The 23,503-nt window shown below is 36.8% G+C and overlaps 1 protein-coding gene across 1 annotated transcript in view; it reads right to left on the reverse strand.

The window, feature by feature from the left end:
• CTTNBP2 (cortactin binding protein 2) overlaps positions 1 to 23,503 on the reverse strand; it is a 91,907-nt gene that overhangs the window by 9,393 nt on the left and 59,011 nt on the right. Inside the window, exons 7-19 of the mRNA XM_074168023.1 lie at positions 21,479 to 21,629; positions 20,125 to 20,379; positions 16,836 to 16,953; positions 14,094 to 14,369; positions 13,526 to 13,621; positions 13,040 to 13,119; positions 11,828 to 11,914; positions 11,644 to 11,743; positions 9,684 to 9,836; positions 9,219 to 9,406; positions 5,676 to 5,854; positions 1,910 to 2,115; positions 1,504 to 1,689 (exon numbers count right to left, since the gene is read on the reverse strand). Coding sequence (XP_074024124.1) covers positions 1,504 to 1,689; positions 1,910 to 2,115; positions 5,676 to 5,854; positions 9,219 to 9,406; positions 9,684 to 9,836; positions 11,644 to 11,743; positions 11,828 to 11,914; positions 13,040 to 13,119; positions 13,526 to 13,621; positions 14,094 to 14,369; positions 16,836 to 16,953; positions 20,125 to 20,379; positions 21,479 to 21,629 — 2,075 coding nt within the window. The remainder of the gene's footprint in view (positions 1 to 1,503; positions 1,690 to 1,909; positions 2,116 to 5,675; positions 5,855 to 9,218; positions 9,407 to 9,683; positions 9,837 to 11,643; positions 11,744 to 11,827; positions 11,915 to 13,039; positions 13,120 to 13,525; positions 13,622 to 14,093; positions 14,370 to 16,835; positions 16,954 to 20,124; positions 20,380 to 21,478; positions 21,630 to 23,503) is intronic.

Here is a 23,503-nt window from a genome sequence, read left to right on the forward strand (position 1 = left end):
GAAGAGATTTAAGTTTGCTTCATTTAAGTAAAATCAAGCAACTTACCCCTACCTGGAATCAGGAACAACATTTGATACTGACAGTCAGAAATGGAAGGCTACCAACATTAAAAGTTCACCATCCCATTTTTTACTTATATTCACAGATACTAACTGGACTCCAGGAATATACTCAGGTACAAGATACAGTATCAACCACCCTACTTCAGGTTATGTTCATTTGATTTCTTAAATCCTCTTAGCGGGATTAGATAAATTCACAATTCAGAGAACTAGCAAGCAAAATCAGGACATTAGAGTTGTGGTTCAGCAACAGCAGACTTCTTTCTGAACAAGAGCTCAAGAAATTAATAGCTCAATTTAACATTACAAGGTACCGGGCATCAGGTATTTCAGTTTTTTATATATGAGATAATTGAGGCTAGAATCTTACTGTTTCTAAAGTGTGTGTGTGGGGAAGCCTCTTTCTCTCTAAATCCCTCCCTAACTCTTCTCTCTGAAGGAGTTACCTTCATTTTCTGAAATCAAAAATAAGTCATTTGATTTCATCCTCTAGAAGTTTTCCTGTTTGACCTTGTGTTCAGTTATGGTATTCCTAAGTTTTCCTTCTGGACAGATGGGTACTTTTAGAAAAATGTTGCTTCTGCACATATCCAGACGTTATCCCTGTGTAGCAAACTGCTTGTGACATGGCTTAGGATCTTGAGGTGAAAAGACATTTTAAAAGTGGCAGCTACTAATACAACTTTCACGTTTCTACACATGCACAGGCCCAGCCATACAAAGCCTTCTTGTCTTTATCAAGCAGCAAACTGAAATTCACGTGGAAACTTCTTGAAAACTTCACAGTATCTGGGACTACGCAGAATTTTTTACGTTTATTTTTTGCAATTAAAGTGAAAATCAAACAGAAATCTTCAATTCAAAACCAAAGACCTCTTCCTTCCACTACAGGGCTTCTGGATTATTCTACTCAATTTATGTAATAAGATGGAACAAGGGATGCATGATCTGACAATGCATGTACTTATTTATTTTCACTTGGATTGAGACAATAGAAATTATTGTAATGAAGTCATAAAGTATGTGTAAAAAAAACCCCCAAATTAGGTATACTATAAATTAGGTGCAGAATTAAGGAGTACCAATCAAGTAATGAAGCTTTCTCTCATCTGGTATTGAGGAAGAGAATGACAGAGCATCATTCCATGCAATATGAGGTGCTCGATCTTCCACCATCTGAGCCAAAGCCCACATTGTCACCAGACAACAGGAAGGCCATTAGAACAAACAAACAAACAAACAAAAACTATTAATTAGGATACCTCACAGTCACAAAGAAGTAATTTTGGGGGGAAAAAGTAAGTAATTTTTTACAGGTAAACATAAACATGCATGTCATTTGAGAATTTTTAATTCATGATGTAGAAGAAAAGTTAGATTCATATTGATGCAGCTTAAAACCCCACACCTTCTTTCAGAATTGAAAAGAGAAAGCTTTACCTTCAGTATTTGTCTCCTGCTTATTCCATGACTGGGAGGATAAATGGCCTGACTTTTTGCGAGGACTTGTGCTCACTTTTCTCCAAGAAGCATTCTCACCTCTTTTCTTACTACAGTTCTTGTAGCTTGAAACCACGGATAAAGGAAAATTTCCTCCCTTAAAATCTGCTATATAATTATCTAGCTCTGAAAGAAAAGTAGAACAACGTTAAGAAGAATTGACTGTTGCAAATGGTTCTTCTTTGACTACAACTACTTAGTTTAGTGACTGTAAATGCTTTTAACCACACACCTCCCATCATAACCATAGTTATGTTTTGTGGAAGTTTTCAAAAAGGAAACAAACAGTTAAAAGCCCCACTTTGGCGATGTACAACCACTTGCCTTTCAGACTGTTCACTGTTACCTGTTCTGGGTAGAGGACAGCCATGCAAAACAGCTTTATTTAGCAAGATACTGAGAGCAGCTTTAACTACAGCCTGTTGACCTTGGCTAGGACTTTTTTTGGCTATTGCTTGTCCTGGTACAGACGGTCTTTTCACCGAGGCTCTGGAGAGTATTGCTTCTTGAACTCTGGGAGCTATCACAGCATTCCATAGCTTGGACATCCACCTGTAGGCACACAAACCATCCGTTGGCTTCAGAGACAATTATCAAACCCCAAGATTTTATACTTTGGGAAACACAGCAGATTTTGCTTTTTCAGGAAGTACATATATTTCAGACTTTCTATTGTATCCCATGTCAGAGAGGAGCTTATTTTATTTAAGGTAGGGTTTATTTGTTTGTTTTATATTAAATTCTTTGACCTAAGTTTTTTCAGGTTGCTTTGGCAAACTATTTACCATCTGATGCTTTTCCTCCTCCAGATAAGGACTATAAAATATCCTTTTCGTTTTAAGGCTAAAAGAAAGAATGCCCCAGAAAGACGTAAGTTCATGTACATACAAACAAAAAAATCCCTTTTCACCTTTGCCAGTGCACGGAGAAGTTTCCACGCTTGCAGGTGCTCACTCACAGCCTGTTTGCTGCCAGAGTGGGAAAAAGGAGGTATTCAGTTATGATTGCACCCTTTCCAGTATTCTTCCGTTTCCAAACTTGTCCAGCTGACAAGACCTTTCTATTCGTACAGCTGCCTTGCTCTCGCTCTCCTTTTGTTTATTTGATCTATGGTGAACTGTGTTTCCAGGATGCTGTGGATTTTCCAGATTGTCTGGTTTAGAGACTGGGTCTGATTACAAAAACGTGATTCAAAGGGACATGGTTCTTCTGGGACTTTTGCTTTTTTAAGAGAGAAATATTATGTTGTTTTAGCACAGAAGTGAAAAATTTGTATTAGGAAATAAATAAATGCTATTTCTTACAGCTTGTAGTTCTCAAGGGATAATTCACTCTTAGGGCTCAGTTCACATCTAGAACAGACACTGAGACAATCTTTTTTAGATCAAATCCAACTCTTTTTTTTCAACTTATACCCTCTAATGGGAGGAAGATAGTGAGATTGAGAGTCAGAGGTTTGTATCAAAGGTCTATAGGAAATGACAGGCTACAATGCTGTGTTTCAGTTTTGCAGAAATCCATTCAGAAAAAATGAAGGCTAAAATGTGTGTTTGACTTAAATCAACCATTCTGTTGGATACGTTGATACACAGAAGCCATTTTATTACCCAAAAGATTATGATGACTTTTTTGGCTTTTTCTTTTTAAAAAGTTTTTTTTAAAGTTAGAATGCATGAATCATTTGTTAGATGTATTTTTGGTTAGTTGTGAAGCATAAGAATGAGTTTTTATGATATATAATCGTGCTACAAAGTGCTGGTATTAGCTTGATAAAACTTACATTATTTAGGAAAATAATTAGCACAGTTGTTAAAATAAGATGTAAAATGCATATTGGAGATGTTTCTTGAAGGTTCCTTAGCATAATGTTGTCGGTACCTTTCCATATAGATACAGTCTGCTTCTGCTAGCTGAGTTAAACTACCAAAATAAAAAAATTGCTTTCATTTTAATAATAAAGAACTCTGTCTCTCCATTTCTGCCTGCGTAAGCTTTTGACATGTTGCAATACTGTTAGCATAAATGGTCAGAAATGAACGCTGCAAAGATAAAATTAACTGAGCCCATTCTAATCTATCAGTTAACAATTGCTGGGCTGTACAATGCCATCCTCTCGAAATAAAATTCCAACCTGGTGTTTAAATTCAGTCTTGTGTTCGCACTCATCTTGATAAAGTCCCCACTTTTTTGATACAGCCGCTACTTAGGAAAAGTACAGCACCCCCCGCCTGAAAAAGGCCTGTAAAGCAAAACTCTTTCTGTTGGAACACCATCTTTAAATCCCTAGACCAAAAACAAGAAAAAAATTGTAGCTAAAATTTCCCTCATTTGTTCACTCTACTCTCCAAAACATGCGAAGCTACAAAAAGCAACAGGAACCAATGTCCCATCATGCCTGGTCTCTCCCTTCCCAGCCGCCTGCTCCTGCCGCCGGCCTCCTGCTAACACTCAGCCCGGGACAAGCCTGGTTTGTCCATCGCTGTCTGCTCTCTTAACGAACTCAACTGAGCCAGCGAAGCTGTAACAAATGCAATCGGAGAGGAGGGGCTAGAAGAGAGGCGTGGATAATTATGTTGAAATAACAGCAACCAGTGAGCTGCTAATTAAACCTATTTATTGCTAGTTATCTGACCGCACTGTCAGCCATCGCGCTGCTAAACTAAAAGCAATCAGAAAGCGCTCACTGGAGCTGTGCTTTTTAATTTTTTATTAATGGACAAAAACTACAGTAAAATGAGGAGTCAGCATATCACTACTGGAAAAGACATTTTGGGGTTGTGCTCGAAATAAAGGATTGTGAATCCAGTCCAAGTTACACTTAGGAGAAATCCAAACTCAGAAATGCAAAATTGAGGTATCTAAAGAATAATTTTTCTGTCCACCACTAATGCCGTTGCAATAAATAAATGATTAAGACATTTCAGAGGACATGATTCAACAAGAAGGCAGGAGATAGATGCCATGGTATACTTTATTCTTTTTTTTTTATTTCATAGCACCCATAAAATTTCAAGTCAACGCTACATCTGGATTTAGACTTTGGTAATTACCCTGGATATTAAATAATCTGGCCTTTTGGGAAAGAAAAAAAAAGAAAATGAACAAGTAAAACGTATCAAGAACTGTAGAAAGGAACAAAAGATGAGAAAGCCAGTGCACACATGCTGAGCAAAGGACACTGGAAGAAGTGTCAGCAGAAACTAGTGCAAGAGGGGAAAGTCAGAAAGGGAGCAGAAGAGGCAATTAAGGAGGATGCTGTGAAGCAGAGTGAGAAAAGTAATGTTGCGTCTCCAGAAACCAACATTATTACTTGAGTTCTGAATAAGTCTGAATCTTAATTAGGGCCTCATTACCTTTCTAATATAGCCAAGCAACATCTTAGCATGAAATGAATATATTTTAAAATTCTATAATTAATTCTTGTATCACTTGCTAGCATTTGCAGAAAAGTTGGAATGTGAGCAGATGTTCATGCAATTTGCACTCTGCAAGAACAGACACAATTTTCATAATTTTTCTTTTATTTTAGTGGACATCTAGCCATGCTAAAAAGCATATATCTGCCTTATTTACTATGCTAATACATCTGTGAAATTTTATGTGTGTTTAAAAGTGATACCAGATATTAAAGAGTGAGAAATCATTCCACTTCTCTAGATTTCCCTCAAATACGACTTTCCTCAAAAGGAAACTTTACCAACTTCTCAAGGTCAGAATTCTTGAACCTTATTTTGGTCTGTTGGCTAATGAACAGCTTTCTTTACAGTGCTGTCTGGAAATGAAGAACAAAACCTTTAAAGGGTTGAGCAATATTAGCCATTCCCGTACAAGTGATATTTTGCAATCTCTGTGTCAGAAAATAACTGAAAGATCACAAAAAAAGACTGACTTTCAACTAGTGTCAGACACCCAGTCCCCACTTGTGTCATTCAAAATTGCCCTTCTAGTAATTAAATGTCAAACAAAAGTCTTAAAACTTTCAATAACTTCTGCTACAGGGTTTTTTTTGAGGTTGCTGAGTCAGATGGGTTTTGGGAGAAACATAACCACTACATTTTCAGTAAGTATCTAGTTGGCGCTGAAGAGAGTCAAACAGGGATCAGAAATCTTACTTCACTGTGGCTTGGCCATGCCCTGGCACCACGGGACAAGAGAAGAAATGTTTTGGCCCCATGAGTGCTTCTGGCGCTCCCAGACGGGATAAGCAGGAGTTCAGCTGATGCCAAACAGCAAGAATCCAGTCAATGATCTTGCACACGGGATCACACGGAGGAGGCACTTTGCCTCGGAACTGCAGGGAGAAAAGATGTTTGACATGGTGTAAGACCTCTGATGATGCCTCTGATGTTTGACATGATGTAAGACCACCTTCTTCAAAACCCCGAGAAAACCTGAGGGTTTTTTTTCCTGCTATAATATTGATATTATGAAAATCAGGAACAGTCAAAAACTAGTCAAACTTTTTTAAGGAGTATACTGAAGTCTTGTATTAAAACTCATTTACCCGACTACACTTTAAAAGGTCTCTCCTTATCCATAAACCGACATGTCTCCACTTTCTTGTGGGAAACTGAGACACATATTTGGCAGTGGTGCTTCCTCTGTGGTGTTTAAGATTAGGATTGCAAGAGGCACTCACCATATCCTGTGCAATATAAATGATATAAATAGGGCATATAAAAGAATATACAGTCACACTGAACAGGACTGTCTGATCCAGGCACGTTCTCAGTGGATTTCTATATTGATTTTATAGTTGGTACCAATAAAGGAAAGATGCCTTCCTCTAAGACTTACAGGTGTCCCTGCCCATGGCAGGGGGTTGGAACTCAATGATCTTTAAGGCTCCTTCCAACCTAAACCATTCTATGATTCTATGCCTTGTTAAAGGCAAATTATTTGGTGCCAGAAAAATCTTCTTTTTCCTTGAAATCCAAATTACAGTCTTCATCATCCTAATCCTAGGATTATCCTCTAGAACAGTTTGAATTAACGGAAGCATCAAAAGATGAAGGAGGGATAGTGTTTGCCAGCACTGAAGGCAGAGCTTCTTGACAGAGTATACAGGTGAACAATTTAATGCTAAAAAAACATTTAAACTGTTTCCTTATATCTGAATAGCCCAAAAATAAGGGAAAAAAGCTTTTCATCTGAAAAAAAAAAAGACTATTAAGGCACAAGCAAGGATCTCAGAATTAGTCTATTGTTCAAACAATAACTGTGCTTTCACTTTCCCCTTGGATTTTATAACAGATTAATCTTTCTTCTGTTTTTAACATTAGAATCCACTATTTTAAGACCCACACAAACTTGCATTTGAGTTTGGAGTTTGCATATGGCACATGTATCTATTAAAAAAAAATGTACTAGCACACTGGGCATTTTTATTCATTATTTAATTAAGGAAGATACAGAAAGGCACATGGCTTTTTTCTCCAAATACGCACCATCTGCATATATGCTTTAGAGAAAATAAACTTAATAAGATTACTACCCAAATTCTGTTCAATGTAACTATTACTTTGTTAAACTCTAACCTATGAGACTAAGGATTGCTTTTAAGCCTAAACAAAATAGCCAGGAAATGGCATCTGTTACATGGTGCTGCAAGTTCCAGTAGCCAAAGCAGTTTTCCAGCCTTTTTCTGTGAACAAGTCAGAATACACTGCCCTGCAGTTGTCTGTGTTGCTGTATTTCTTGGCCTTGTGCTCGACTGAAGACAGCCCTTCTCTTTGACCTTGAATAATCTACAATCAAAGTGTTTCTGACGCTTTTATAAAGGGGCTTAGATCACTCGATATTCTCCAGTGTAGGCTTGAGAATACAATCTTTTTCCTCAAGAGGATGGAAGAGGATCCTGCTACATACTTTTATTGCACTGTCCTCTGGCCTATACCTCATTCCAGCACCATGGAATATCTGTGAGATACCAGCTTCAACCAACCCACCTCCTTGCCTGCAGACAATTGCTGCCCTTCCCATCCATTGCAAGGATTCTGGAAACCATTCACACATTCAACCAAACAACAACTCATAATGGTTCCAGCTTACTATGTCTGTAGGGACTCAAAGATTTAAAGCACATGGGGAAAAAGAGTAAACAATATTTCACACAGAAAAAAGTACTTATAAATAACTATGCACCTGAAAAAAGTAATCTAAGAAAAGTTATCTATTATGAGTTTCATTGATGTATTTCGTATGATTCTTTTTTTATGTTCGTATTCCTGTTCTTGCTATTAAAGAATACCTAGGAATGTTTCTAAATTTCCTCACTATCATAACTGAAATGTTCAGTTACCACACATTTCCGCTTTAGTATCTCTTTGAAGCTTTTATAGATGAGAACTGTGGCACAGGGCACAGGAGATGACATCCCCAAGGATAACCAGGATACATAGAGCTGAACACTCAGAACTGACAGTAGGTCTGTTGTCCCACACCAGGACTCTTTACTACTGACAGTTTTTTTTATATTCCTAGAACAATGTCCCTTTTTAAGCCTGTTCAAAACTCTGCTGCCAAGATTATTTTCCTTTGCAGCTGTTTTGATTAAACTCCACTTCCCAATGTCTAACACTGCCTGACTGTCTGCAATAGCTGCTATCACACTGGAATGGTTTTCTTCCAAATAACTTTCAAAATTCCACAATTCTTGCCCACATCTTTATTTTCATTTTCCATCCTCCATCTATTTGTTCATGTTAAAACAGACTTCCCATCTTTATTCTCTTTTGGACATTTTTTCCAGCTTCAGCAGGCCTATTGGCTCAAACCAGCTTCCCTACTGATGTATTTTCACCCCTCTTTCATCTTTGATTTGAAAATAACGAAAACACTTTTTGCTGCTTAAAACTTAGAAAATACACACAGGGCCAGGAAGATGATCAGAGGCTGGAGCACCTCTCCTATGAAGACAGGCTGAGAGAGCTGGGGTTGTTCAGCCTGCAGAAGAGAAGGCTCCAGGGAGACCTTATAGCAGCCTTCCAGTACCTCAAGGGGGCCTGCAGGAGAGATGGGGAGGGACTCTTTATCAGGGAGTGTAGCGATAGGACAAGGGGTGATGGTTTTAAACTGAAAGAGGAGAGATTAAGATTAGATATTAGGAAGAAACTCTTTACTGTGAGGGTGGTGAGACACTGGAACAGGTTGCCCAGAGAAGTTGTGGATGCCCCATCCCTGTAGGTGTTCAAGACCAGGCTGGATGGAACTTTGAGAAACCTGGTCTAAGGGGAGGTGCCCCTGCCCAACTCGATGATCTTTAAGGTCCCTTCCAATCTGAACCATTCTATGATTCTATGACATATAACCATCTTATTTTAGATATATAGAGTAAATTCCTCAAGAAAGGGATTTTAACTGGCTGAGCAGATTCTTCCTATCGTGCTCTCACAGAAGATGAAAAAAAAATAAATACAGGATTTCATAGAGTGGATAAGCAAGTATCCACAATGTCATTATTTGCAGCCAACCTGTGTGTTTATGCCAAACAGCCATGGCACAACATTTACAGACACACAGCCTGTATCTTGCCAGAAATCAATACTTTTCCCTTGAAACAACTTCGTTATCTGATCAGCTTTTGTCATTACTATCCATAATATTTCCCAGACCTGGTGATGAACAAAATTGCTGAAGCTGATCCAAGTTCTTACCTTGTTTATAACTTTTCTTCTTAAAAACCTTTGAAGCAAGCCACGCATTGGTTCCCCATCCCACCTAAGCTGAACCCAACGGAAATGCTGCTGAACCAGCAGGTCAGAGCCATGAAGATGACACTTTGCGATTGTCCCCAGTAAAAAGCAGTTCTCATGAAAGTAGAAGGCACCAGAAACTCCGTTTGCTAAAAATGAACCATAAAAAAATAAAAAATGAAATACTCAAAGCTTTGACATGATTTTATATAAAAGCAAGAAACAGTGACATAATTAGAAAGAAAAAAAACCACATCTAAATTAGCCTTTAAAAAAAGCTATATTTATTTAAGTACAACTGTTTACAATAAAATATAAAACCTGAACATATTGCAGTTTTCTTCTCCAAATTCCCTGTTTGTCAAATATTACAATATAACTGTACTGTAGTGAAAAAACATTTCTCCATCCTGAATCTTTAAATACCTCTTTGAATAGTGCAAGGATTTTCCGAACTCCGATTCTCAAGAGGTGCCAGAAAATCTCCTAGTAATTCAGATAAAGAAGCTCTCTCCAGATTTTGTAAAATCACAATGGTTGTCTTGCTTACAGGAGGCTGTTTAACTGGGACCAGACAAGCTGAAATATAAAAATCCCATTAATGCCTACTTATGAAAATTGACTTTTATTTATGTATAGAGCTTTTACTGCTACTAATGCAACAAAGGATTTTTTTATTGTATTTTTTGCCTTTTAACTCATTCACAGAAGCAGACAGACTGTATAATATGTTAAAAACTGGAAGCATAAAATCAAACAATGGAAAGAATATCATACTGTACAATAAGAAAAAAATAATTGGAAGCTATTGTCAAAATAAATTCCTGAAATAGCTATAATGGGATCTTCATAGACAGGAAGGATTTCAGCGCAGTGAAAATAAATACAACAGAAAAGATAGCAAAGCTCTCTGAAACCATTTCTTTCATTTGCTGTAATACATCTTAAACTTATAACATGTACTCTTTATTCCATGTAGTGATAACAGGATTCAGAATATTCCGTGTTTATAAGAAACTTAACCACTCTGTGAGATTGCCTATTTGTTTGCTACTATCCTCCCTTCAAAACTTCCTTCAATCTCTTTAAGAATCACCCAAATAATCAGAGCTAGTTTGAGGCACAAACAGTAACGCTCGGACCTAATAGGCATTTAAAAATATATACATATTGCCTTTTTTCATATTTCAGATATTTTCCTTTATTTTTCCTGATTTTAACATCTTACTGTCTAAAAAAGATACAGCCTTTGCAAGTGTTCCTGTAACACTAAATCCCAGACCAATGCTTCTGTAATATAAATATTAAACAAAATACTTGTCGAGTACACTGTGCCTTCCATTGCTTCAGAACTTTTTGAAGGTGGTACTAAAGGTGGTCATTATGGAAAAAGATGAGTAATAGGGCAAAACTTAGAGCAACTGACTGCAGCTGATGATTGCTATTTATTTGCAGTTTCCCGACTATTACTGCCCTGTTTTACTCAGAGGCTGTAGCTGGATAGCAGGGAGGAAAGGCACCTCCTCTGTGTCTGATGGAAGCAGTTAGAGAGAGGAGGAGAGTGCTCTCCTGGGAGAGGAGATGCGGCAGAACAACGGAGAAAGCAGGCAGAAAAATGAGAGACTTTGCCCATTTTCACTGTCATTCATCTTTGGCTACTTTGTCCTTTTCTCGCTCTTACCAGTTATTCATTGTGAATTTACACAGGCATAGCCTACTGACCATGCTGAGAATACTTCATTGTGGAGCACCCAAGTAACGGGACTTTAATCTACATGTAACTACTCACATCCATTAAGAGACCGGTTATTTTAACAGAAATTCAAGTTTGCCCCAGAGTAATGGGTCACAACACACACACTAACATTTGCTTGCTCGTGTGACAAAATTTGGCTCAGTTCCACACAGAAGTATCTGGTAAACAAGCACATATCAAAAGCAAATGGTCTGACTTCTTAAGAACTCATTTACTGCTCCTTTTATTCGCAGAAAGGTAATAATTATATCTTCCCTTCTCATAACTTTTTTTATATTAAAAAAACCACATTAGAACAGCTACAATAAGGCAACAATAGACCTTCATTTCTGATTCAGTAGATTTGAACTATAGCAATCAATTTTTAAAGGCTCACAAAGGGAAAAAGGAATAAGAAAAAATATTAAGAACTATTAATTTTACTTAAATGGCACGAACTTTTGACAGAGCTCCCTATTGGACTGTCACACTTAGTTCTACCTCAGTTTAGACTCTTATCATTATTCCCCAAGCACCTGGAAAACTATGGGTGCCGTTAAAACAGGCCACCCACTGTGCAAAATGGTTTAGTGTTTCTCTACTTTATACCATTAAAAATTGCCAAACTCAGTCCCGTTGAAATAACCTTACCACTACTGATGAACAGTTCTGCAAGCTGCTCCTTGGAGAAACCAGCATCCACTTCAACTTTAACAATTTCACATGTGGATCCTGCAGCCACTTGCTTTTGCTGTGTTGAAAATGTATAGATTTGGTGAAACAGCGCAAACTTAATTTATGAACTAATTTAATTCACATATGTTTGTGTTCATACCTTCATGCAGGCCGCTATCTGATACGCTATATAGTCTTGCAAACTTCCTTCTGGACCATGGAAAATGACGTTACGGTATTGTTCAACCTAAAGACAGACAAGAAATTATTCTTGAAAGCTCCTGGACTTGGATGTATTTTTTTTTCTACCTACATGAGAAAATCACCACCTAACAGGCAAAATTCTTTGATTTGCACTACTAGAGCTGATAATCCTTACTATATTAGTTTCTGAATAGGCAATATTTGCATGCAAAATCTTGGAAATATATTGATAAATTTATACCCTAACTTGTAAAACTACCTGAAAAGGTATTTTGTTATTATAACAATCATTAAAACTCGAAAAAGTCAGGTAGGAAGGATGAGTTTAGGAGTCACAAATATTTTTTTTGATTTTGCATTAAAATAGATAAACCAGAATGATGTTAAAATCATCAAAGAGTAGTTTAAGTCACTGCTAGTTTAAGGACTTAGTTTAAGGACTTGAATTCCAGTTGAAATGGGATCATGTTATCAATATGCTAGAATAAAAATGATTTAATCTTTCTTAACTGTAACACTATTTTACATCTAAAAAGTCAGTAAGGGAATACACTCAGGTAATTCTGCAATATTACTGAATACAACAGAAACTTATGGCACTTAACTGCTCTTCTAACAACATAAAACACTATCCAAGGACGCAGCAGAAATTACACGGATTTAAAACTCATTCTGATTTGATTAGCAATGTTAAAACAAATGATCTATGAAAGTTAACTCATATTCTCCAATTATCCTTACATTTTGAGGTATTAAATAAACTGTAAAAGTTGCAGGAGCTATATATATCAGCTAATAATAAAATTCAAGTCTCAAATAGTTGCTTACATGAATGTTATTCTAATTTTTTTCCTCTCAAAAAGTGGAATAAAACAACTTTCAAAAGAAACAAGATATCACAGAGGTTTTAATATATTTTCTTAAGTAGTTCAGTTAATCAGATGGCAGCTCTTTAAAGAAGAAAGTTAATGCCCTCACGTGACTAAACTTACTGGGGTAAGATTTAGGGGGAACTTTATGTTAAAGTAACAGCTTTCATTCCATTTCAGTTTTTAGAAATTTTGACATTTTTTCACAGAGTAGAAGATCAATCTTTTTTAGCCAACACTATTACAGAAGTATTTTCACGTAGAAATAGCGTGCAGAGAGAAGGTAGCTTAGTACTTACCAGGCGGAGGTAATTCTGAAGTGTCTGAAGATGGATCATAGATGCATAAGTCACACTATTTAGGCAGCCTTCTTGAGGTCCTTTAAAAAGGGACACACAAACAACTTTACTAAATCTCTCATGTTTATAAGCCTGTAAGATGGACAGATATGCTTTTCATGCTGTATTCGACAGCAATCTCCCAAAATTACAACATATGCAAATCAAAATGTTGAAGAAACGAAAGGCATTTCTCTAGCAACATAGGTGCAGGAGTAACCATGACATCAGTGAAATGGATACTGCTGTAAAACTGAAAAAGGTAGTAGGGCTTTTATGCGCCAGCATATTTTCTAAATATTGCAGATCCTCTCAAATCTAGTTAAACAATTAATCAGATATGATATTTCTGAAGATCAAGCAACACTGAAGAATTGATTCACAAATTATGTATCCCATATGGAGTGTCTTAATAGTCAAAACTGAAAATTATGAATGGAAAATTACCAAACAAAAACACTGTGATATGCTCAGCTCTGTTCTTCTTCAAAAAGTCCCATGGTGGTTGGGAAAAAATCTGTCCTGTTGACCATGAAATGTTTCCTGTTAAAAAGAAAAAATAAAAGAGAGAGATATTGCCTGTATCTCTATAAAGTGTCCTACGCTCAAGCATATTCAAAGATTACAAGCTTACAAAGATTGTGTGAATACTCCGACAAATTTGACAAACAAAACAGTCCCATGTACTAAATCATGCTATTATTCGATACGTGACTGAGGATACTAATGTTTCCTGCCAATTACGACACAAGTTTAATAGCTAGCTTTTACATCTTTACATGGACTTCATAGTTCCCAAATTAAGGTGCTTAATGAATTGTACCATACACATAGCTAAAAGTAAAGAATGCTTTCATGCCAGCACTGTTGCAAGTTTCGTAGCCAGTACTTGTCTTCCTTAGTTGAAGCTTTAAGAGATCCAAAAATCTAAAGATATTTTCAGCTTATTTACAAGATTTGACAAACTCAAGAAACCCCCCAATTTTTGCTTTTCTTATTACACCAATATCGATACCTAGTTTGACAGATAGTATACTGCTTGCACTGAGGCCAATGTTGGATTCTGCAGCACTATTAAATGACAGGTCTTCTATACTCCTCCATCCATCAGAAGCAATTGCTTGGAAATGGTTTGTCACTGCCTGACTCACTGCTTTTGAAAAATCATCCCATGATGTCTGTTTGCGGATATTTAAAGCACATATTGTGTTCTCTGTATCAAATTCCTCTGTACCACAATGGGCTGGTTCAATGCCACTGACTGAGATCCTTACGGGTACATTAAGAGCATCTGTTGAAAAACAGAAAACCAAGAATGAGAAAACCTGAAAACTCAATTAAAAAAAAAAATCCCACTATTAAACACCAATAACATCTAATGTTGCAAAGGAAAGCTACAAAATATCTCCTGCTACAGAAAAGCAAATGTTAAAGAGCAGCACAGATCACCATCACAAAATCAGAGCAGTGATGAAAAAACAAATATCAAGGTATCTATCATTTTTTACATTACAAAAAAAAAAATCAGCATTATGTTTAAATAAAACTCAAGGTTACATAAATGCCCAAGGGACACCAATAACAGGAAGCATGACAAAACTTACTTAATCTTTTATTTCCTCTTTACAGACTAATTTCTTATAAATTAAGACAGATGGTAGGTAGTGTCTTAGCATTTCACTTTATTGTGGTTGTGCATATTTTTATTATCAATGCAGAAAGGAATTTTCTGGCACTAATGCACAAGTGGAAAACACAGTTAGCTGAGCCAAATGTCTTTAAATAAAAAGCTAAGAGCTAAGACAGAAAATTCACTTGGAAGTGTATATTTGATTTGCTACAGAATAAATTGACAAAACAGTAAAAAAAGAAAGTAGGAAATTTACATGCACATTCTAGAAACAAAATTTAATGAAGTTATTATAAATCTTGCTCTTTGAAAAATGGAATACAACTCAACAGGGGCAGCAGCAGTCTATATGGATCATTTAGATGACTAAAAGTGAAAATGAAGCGATCTTCTACCTTTAATGCCAAAACAACACATTTCAGAAATTATCCCTGAAATTAAAAATAAGTGCACCACAAAAAAAAAATAAAAAAAAAATCAGCTTATTAGGAAATCTTGCAACTTGATCTTAGTTTTGCTTTTTGGTTCAGAAGCCAAATCTTCAGCTGATACAAACCAAGGAAGCTTTTCTGATGTCAGAAAAGCTCTGATTTAAACCCAGTAGCCTGCCATAGGGAAAAGATTACTCAGAGACATCCTTCAGATGTGGGATTGTGAGAAATGTATCGGAAGCTCACCCTTCTGATGTCTGGGCCTCAGGGAAACGAGCAATGACCATAAGAGATACAGAGGGTTCTCTACAAGGAAACAGGCCCCAAGGACAGAGGTACAGCATACACTGAAATTTCAGTGCATGTGACCTCCTGGACCCCAGTCTTCAGATCTGCCAGAGCACATCCTCCCTTCCTACGGGCATGGAATTCCTTACGGTAGAAACCTTACTGGATTGTGAGAAAGGCAGAAGATGGTACCTACGCAGCTTACCCAAAATGCAGCCTTGCCCACCCGGATGAGAGTGGTGTTTCCAAGCTCACGCAGATCAGATATTGTGGGGGGAAAAAAGCTAATTATGATTGTACTGATGTTAACTACAGGCTTAACAAATGAAAGAGAAGAGAAATGGAGTCCAAAGACAAAAGCAGTTGGATTCACGATAAGCCTGACCGGAGAAACAGAGCACTTAGGACTGATGAAAATAATACAAGCATCAATTTAACAGGCTACAGATTCAGCCATCAGAAATTGGCTTCAGTCCGATAAAGAAGTAGACCACAGAGGAGTTACTAATAGAAAATGAATTGTGTTCCTCTCTGCATCTACAGTAAAATGACAAGAACCTAGATATAATAACAGCTGAAGAGGAAAATCAGCAGCAGCACACAGAAAGCTTCCCTAATTTGCTGATAATCAGTGAACTCGACTACCCACACAGCCCTGCGTTCCACAACAAAAACACAAAAAAAGTGAATAAATATAAAGCATATAAATCTACAAAGACAATACTTCTATCTATACAGAGAAATAGAAAACACACAACTTGTGGGTGGATGGACTAAGCTCTAGCTCAAGAAATACACGTCAGCCTGTTCTACTGAATTTCCAGAAAACTTACACAGAAAGAAGACGACGCCATGTTCCAACACAAGAAGTCTTCTAACAGAAGTGACTGATGTTGGAAAAAAGAAGTTGCTTGATGTTGTCTCTAGGACTTTTTTAAAGAATAAAACAAACAATCCCCCTAACAATAACCTGGTGACAAATAAAACTATGCCCTAAAATGAGATCCAGATATGACTAGATGATTGTCTCAGCCTGAGGAAATTTGACAGCTATCCACCACTAAGTGATTTTTCTGCAAGAATTTGAAGAAAAGATAAGAAGAGGATAATAGCTTTGGAAAAAGTAATGACTAATACTAGATTCACACATTTCAAGAGAAGATGAATGTTTGCACATGTACAATACACACCATCTTTTCAAATGGTTTAAAAACAAGACATAAATAATTTAATAACCTCCTTTATGAGATGCTTTTGCAAAGTTTGGAGAACAGAAACTTGCTAGGTTAAGAAAACTTAATTTTGTGGTGCCAAAGAAGTGACAACTACCCTTTTAATATTTCTCATTTTTGTCCCACAAGCTTTTTAGCGAAAACAGTTTTATATAGTGCTGATAGCATTTACTTACTTAAGTTTTCTAGGAGATGTTTGCAATCATCAGTAGCAACATCATGCAATGTTCGATTACACTTATCTTTTCTCTCAGCCTCTAGTCCACCATGGCTACAAAGGATTTCTAGACAGTTCTGCAAAGGTAAGAACTGTATTATTTACTTGTCCATTTGCTGCATTAAAGAGTTCTACCAACATGCAGTTAGACTCCTAGTTGAAATCCTTACACATGCATTTCCAAAGACAGTCAGCTATGGAGTTTCTATATATGAGCATCAAAATGATGTTCCTTGCAAGGCTGAAAACCAGGACTAAAAATATTTTATAGCAGACTTCGAAGTCTGAAATCAAGATTTTGAAAAAGCAGAATATACCCAGCCAGGTTTCTACAGTCCCCAAACATCAAACGCTGATCAGCTGAATTGAGAAATTCTTAACATCTGGCCACTAGTTTAGGTATTCACATAAAGGAAATAGAAACCCAAATCTGCATCCTGTTTTGAAAACCTTGGCCTCAATGTTCAAGCAAAACCAAAAATACAATTCTAAAGCTCAATACACACTAATTAATGAATCTATTCAGATTCATAAAAACCAGTTTTCACTTTGTAATTCACCAAGTAGGAGTTCCCATCACACCTGACATCTGAGTAGTAGTCAGCAAAAGGAAAACAATCATTTTAAAATCACCTTGCAAGCCTCTTCTTTGGCAGGTAAACCTAAATTTCTGCAAGCATAGTAACAATGCAGTGAAATAAAAATGCATTTCTATTAAAGTCAGAGCACAAGCATTTTGTGGATGCCAACAACATGATGCCCTCTTAAAATTCAAATGCTTTAAAAAACCTCATATGCTCAATAAAAGCAAAAATTCATTACAGTTCATTAGAAAAATGCTACTAGCAGATAAATTTGTATCAGTACAATCATACTGTAACATGAAAATGAATAGAAATTATATAGATCTTCCTAAACTAGCAAGGGAAGAAAAAAAAGCCCTCACAAAACTACATTTAAATGTTAATTGATCAGCAGCCAGAAGACTGATTAAGTCCAGATTTCTAACAATCATCCATTCAGCAACAATACAGGTGGCCTTCATGAAAGCATTGTCATCCTCAGACACGCCTTTCAAGGACAGATATCCATATTAAAAAAAGACACCATCGGAAATGATACTAGTTAATACAGTATTGATAACCTCTGGGGTTAATCGAAGCAGAGAAACCAAACCTTGAAAACACAAGAGAAGCAGCTATTAAGTATTTCATTTCAGAACAGTGGCTTGTTGCAGGTTTGGCCACTGTTACCTATTTTGTAGCTTTTCTAACAGAAAGAGTTTTCTCAGTATATCTGATGCTCTGACACCTTTCAAAAACATAGCAGTCATTCAAGCTGGATTTCCCTGTGACATGAAATTTTACCAGATTGTGGTGCCAGCACTTGTAAGAACTTTTAAAAAAATAAATCAATTAGCTCACTAACTTTGCCAGAAGAAAATTAGTCAGAAAAAAAAGTGCATATTTTCTTGTCAGGTTAGTAAGTTAACTGTGTCTCTGAAATGGGTGCAAGGAATGGCAAAGGCAGCAGAAGGCAGAGGACCGAGCTGTGAGGCTGGAAGTGGGAAGTAAAGAGGGAAGAAAGAAGTGGGAGAGAACAAAGAGATGAGGCTTATTTCCTTAGTAAAATGAGAAGTTTTGTTGGCTCTGTTGCCTGTGAAATGGCAGCTAAGATCATCTGTAAAGAATGGCACCTACCAATCTCAAAAGAAAAGGGTGCAAGCTCCAGCACTGTTTATATAGAACTATCACATAGCGTCATGAATGACATGCAGTGCAGATTAAGGTTTAGAGTAGGAAGTCGAAGTGTTAGCAGTGCCTGAAGATGGCTATTAAGCTTTCTTTAGTTTCTTAATATCCTAAACACCTCTCAAGTCAATAAATGCATTTAATCAAATATAATTATAAAAAGTCTTGGCAACATCAAAACCAGGAATCTGACTGCCAGCTCTATATTGCCTTCATCACCTAAGAGAATACCCTCAATGGAGCTGACTTGAAATGTGCTCAGAAGCTCAAACCCATGAGTTATTCATGAAAAGTTTATGTGAAGACTCCAGTGTCAGCGCATTCAGAGAGAACACCCAGCCAAAGCCTCTTCTAGACAGTAAATAAAACCTAGCTTCAAGGTTCCTGAGGTTTATATTACTGCAGAAAGAAGCAACATATTGCACACTATTTAGGTATTTGCAGACTATAACAAATACCTTAAACTCCATCTAAATTGAGATCAGTGGAAACTGAAATAAGAATCTGTACCTGCCTAAAAACCACTGGTAATGGAACACTGACTCTGTTTGTAATACAAAATGCTGAGTAAGCAGTGGCTGGTCCCTAAAAAAACGTAACTTAAAAAACGGAATCTTAAATCTGTGCCTATTTTGAATTTATCATAGTTAATTTATCAGGAAAAAAGCAAACATAATGACAGATATTGAATTAGGCATGTAATCACAAGCTGTTTTTCGAAGTCTTGGACTATATTATCCTAAAATTCACTCTCCTCTGTGTTTAGTATCCTCTATTTTCTCCCTGGGTAAAAGCTTCACAGTAAGATCTGACTGACAGCTGTCATAAAAAAAAATATAAATCCCTTAAATAGTCAGTGTTAAAAGTGTAAAGCTTCTGATGTCAAATCTTTCAAGTAATATTCAATTTCCAGAAATCTTCCTGTCTGTCATCAGTAAGACCTGTAAGGTCATTCTCCATGTCATCAGTTATCTCAACTCCAAAAAAAACTTATTCATTGCCTGCTAAAAGGGATGCCCAAAATAAAAAATTAAACAATATATTACTGCACTAATTTGATTCTCAAAGTTCTTGTCCTCCCTTCCCTCCCACAGGAAAAATTGTTCATAGTTAAATCATCCATTCCTAACTGTAGCTGCAAACTGCGTCCATCTAATATCTGTATTAAGTACACGACTACCAATGAATTTGCATTTAGGGTGGGATTCACCTCACCTTACCTTTGAAAATCTGAATCTCAAGTAATCATGTTTTCTCTTTTTATTGTTGTCCGAAAAGAAATAGGCATTTAAATATGACGATTCACCCCATTTGACACTCAGCTTCTGGGGTAAATTATCCACTGGAATTATCTTTCTGTCTTTGTTAAATCAAGTGTGACATTAAACTAGATAACAAACTTAAATTTAACATCTAACTTTTGGTTCTGCAAAGATAAAAAAAGAAGGATTTATCTTGCCTAAATCAGGTTACTGTAACTTGTTCACATAGACTGACCTTAAAGCCTTTTGATGCTGCTATGTGGGCAGCGGTCCAACCCTCTTTGTCAGCATGGTTGATGAGATCTGCAGAAATAACAGGCTTTACTCTACTGCTGTAGTTGTCTTCTCTCTTCTCCAAACCAAAGTAGTCCAAATTAGGCTCTGCATCCGTCAAAGAGTTCCCATTGTTTGGCCCTCGGTAGTACATAAGGAGCTTGAGACTGTCAACGTTACCAGAATCCACTGCTGCGTGAATCGGTGACCAGCCGTCCTGAAAACACACAAGCAAAAAGCACACTCCCACCAGACACATAGTAAAATGCCTGCAGAACTTCTATCAGCAATGAGTTTGAATGGAAGGCTCTGGAAATTAAAAAGATAAACACAAGCGACATAATTATCCTTTGGGAAAAAAGAGTTGCCTGTATGTTTTTGGGGTGGAAGAAAGAGACAGAAGAAAATGTAGCAGAAAGAAAGTTTTACAGCTTTCTCCAAGGACAGACCAACAGACAGAAACTTCAAAACTTTCAGAAGAGCCTAAGTGATATAGGACTTACATGCTGTTAATTGACTGTTTGCTTATCATGTATCAAACTAACAATATTCTAACAATCAATAATTTGTTTCACGTTGCATCGATCAATTTACTAGTCAGATATTTTCATGGTTTTGACATAAATTTCTCTCATTTCAAGTCAAATATATTTACTTTCCAAATTGAAAATAAATGAATCGGAAAGAAATCAGTGCAATAGAGGAGCAGAAGGTACTGTGAAGCTAGTACTCTTTGTGCTGTGTTTCTGGACAGCCTACATCCCACATTTATTGTCCTGTTTATTCAAAGTCTTAAGAAAGACTTCAGAGCAGTACAAAAAAATGTTAATTTTGAGACAGTCCTCTTCTCTTTCTTCTGCATATACTTTTTTTTTTTAATTTATTGACATATTCTCCCGTTTCTGATATATGAGACTTTACAATACTGGCTGGCAAATTTGGGGATGGGGGTACCCTCAAGGACAAGAACAAAGCAAAATCCCTGTCTCCACCCCTCTGCCTTAAAAATAAGTCGAAACAAAAGAGTTCTATTGCAAATCCAGTGCTGAAGAAAAGTCTGCAGCAAATTGCAGGCAGAATTGGAAATATGTAAAATAATGTGGAAGTTGCATAATTTAGGAGACTTTAGAGACAATACACAGCTTAAAAAAACACACAGAAAGTATAAGGAAAAGAACAGAATACTAATTTCAAATTACATGCTTTATTCCAGCTTTAAAGAAAACTTTAAATAAATATTTTAATGTAAGTATTTCCTAGGTGTTGTATTCAGTACTATACAAGGTATTTTAACTTTACAAATTGTTTTAACTTACACTGGTTTTTACTGTTCGATCTGCTCCACCTTCCAACAATAGCTTAATACAATCGTTATTTCCATTTTTACAGGCCAGGTACAAAGGTGTCTGTCCTCTTTCAGCAGCATGGTTAATATCAGCCTGATACATAATTAATAATTCTGCACACCTACAGCAAACAATAAGGTAGTAAAATTATCTTGAATTCGACATCCAAAAACTCTTTACATCTTATAACATTTAAATGTTTTTTGCTATAAAGTACTGATTTTGTAGATACAGATCTACTTGTGATTTTATCCATCACATATACACAAGTATAAGGTATAATTTTATACATACACATAGATAAAAAGGCAGAAAATTGTTTACTTTAGACCTGTAAATCTTAAACTAATCTAGATACATTTAAGAAATGTGAATACAAAACATTTAATTTCACAAGGCTAATAAAAATTTGACAAAAGCTGCCTAAGAAAAACCTTCAGCTGAGCAAAAAAGTAACATTTCTTTCCTGATTATTGATACCTAAAATAGTTTTAAAAAGAAAAAAGAAAAAAAAAAGGAAAAAAAAAAGAAAGGACTAGCTTTAGATACCAGCAAAAGGGACTACCTTTAGACACCCGCCTGGGGAAGGAAACTGGTAGGGACAAGAAAACAGCTCTGGTACCACCTACCATTCAGACCCCCGAATGGAGGCTACCCCAGAAGTGTGGCTTAGGGCATGTTGGCAGCAGCTACTGGGTCAGGGAGCACAGAAGATGAGGTGGAGGCCTGAAGAGTGACTCACTTGGGGCCAGCATTTGGATCCAAGACCCTGTACCTCCTCATAACCGTGTAGCTGTAGGTCCAGTTTTATTCCCAATACTTGAGACAGGGCTGGCTCCCTTCCCCTTCCCAAATCCAGCTTTTCAAGCTCTCAAGACTTTATAAAAACCTTAATTCCAGTCTATTCCCTCTGCAGTTCAAACAAGGGCTTTAAACAAAAACTACTCCCCAACTCTGACAATTCTGTGATTCCGTGATCTCTCTGGCTCTATATTTATCAGTCCATAAAAATGGAAGCATATCAACAATAAAGCCTCAAAGCAACTAATGCAATGCTATGTAACTACTGGTTAAGCGACCCTACTATAGGAACAGGATGACAAAATTTTTAAAGCAATGTAAGATATATATATATATAAGAATATAAGCATATATGAAACCCACAAATATTAAAAAAGATCTTTTAGTAAGTTCTTATTTAGTCAGAAAAATCAATCAAGTTCAAGATAAAATGATCAATTTTAGGATAGAGTAAACCAGATAACATTAATATGAATTACTTAGCTGCACTTTCTGAAAATGCTCAAACGAACAGAAAAAAATACAGGTAAAAGTAATGCTCTACCCTCATGAAATGTTGAATGTGTGTCCTAACCATACAGTCACAAAAGTCATCTTAAGATGGGCTCACAACAAGACACCTCCATAAAGTAACTGAGGATTGAGTTTTAAGTCTGCTATGTTAAAAATATCTGTTTTGTTATTTTATATATTCAATGACTCTGGAAATGCTACATTGACTTTCCACCTCAAGGCCAGGTAAAGTTAGCCTGGCCTGGACCATGTGGGAAATGATTTTGAATGGTTCTCCTAAAAGCATTTGCTGAATCGGTGATATTAATAGTCAGATTTAATAGTCAGACCAGCTACCCCCAGGGAGTTCAGCTTCTTGGGCTGGAAGATAAGAATGGAGAACAGAACAACTCCCCTGTAATCCATGAGGAAGTAGTTAATGATTTGCTTATGCACCTGGACACGCATAAGTCTATGGGGCCGGATGGCATTCACCCAAAGGTTCTCAGGGAGCTGGCAAGAGAGCTCACCAAGCCTCTCTCCATTATTTATCAACAATCCTGGTCAACAGGAGAGGTGCCAGATGACTGGAGGGTGGCCAATGTGACGCCCATCTACAAGAAGGGCCGGAAGGAGGATCCTGGAAACTACAGGCCTGTCAGCCTGACCTCGGTACCGGGAAAGATCATGGAGAGGATCATC

Source organism: Numenius arquata, chromosome 2, assembly GCF_964106895.1.
Source record: "Numenius arquata chromosome 2, bNumArq3.hap1.1, whole genome shotgun sequence".
In the NCBI taxonomy this organism is placed as follows: Eukaryota; Metazoa; Chordata; class Aves; order Charadriiformes; family Scolopacidae; genus Numenius; species Numenius arquata.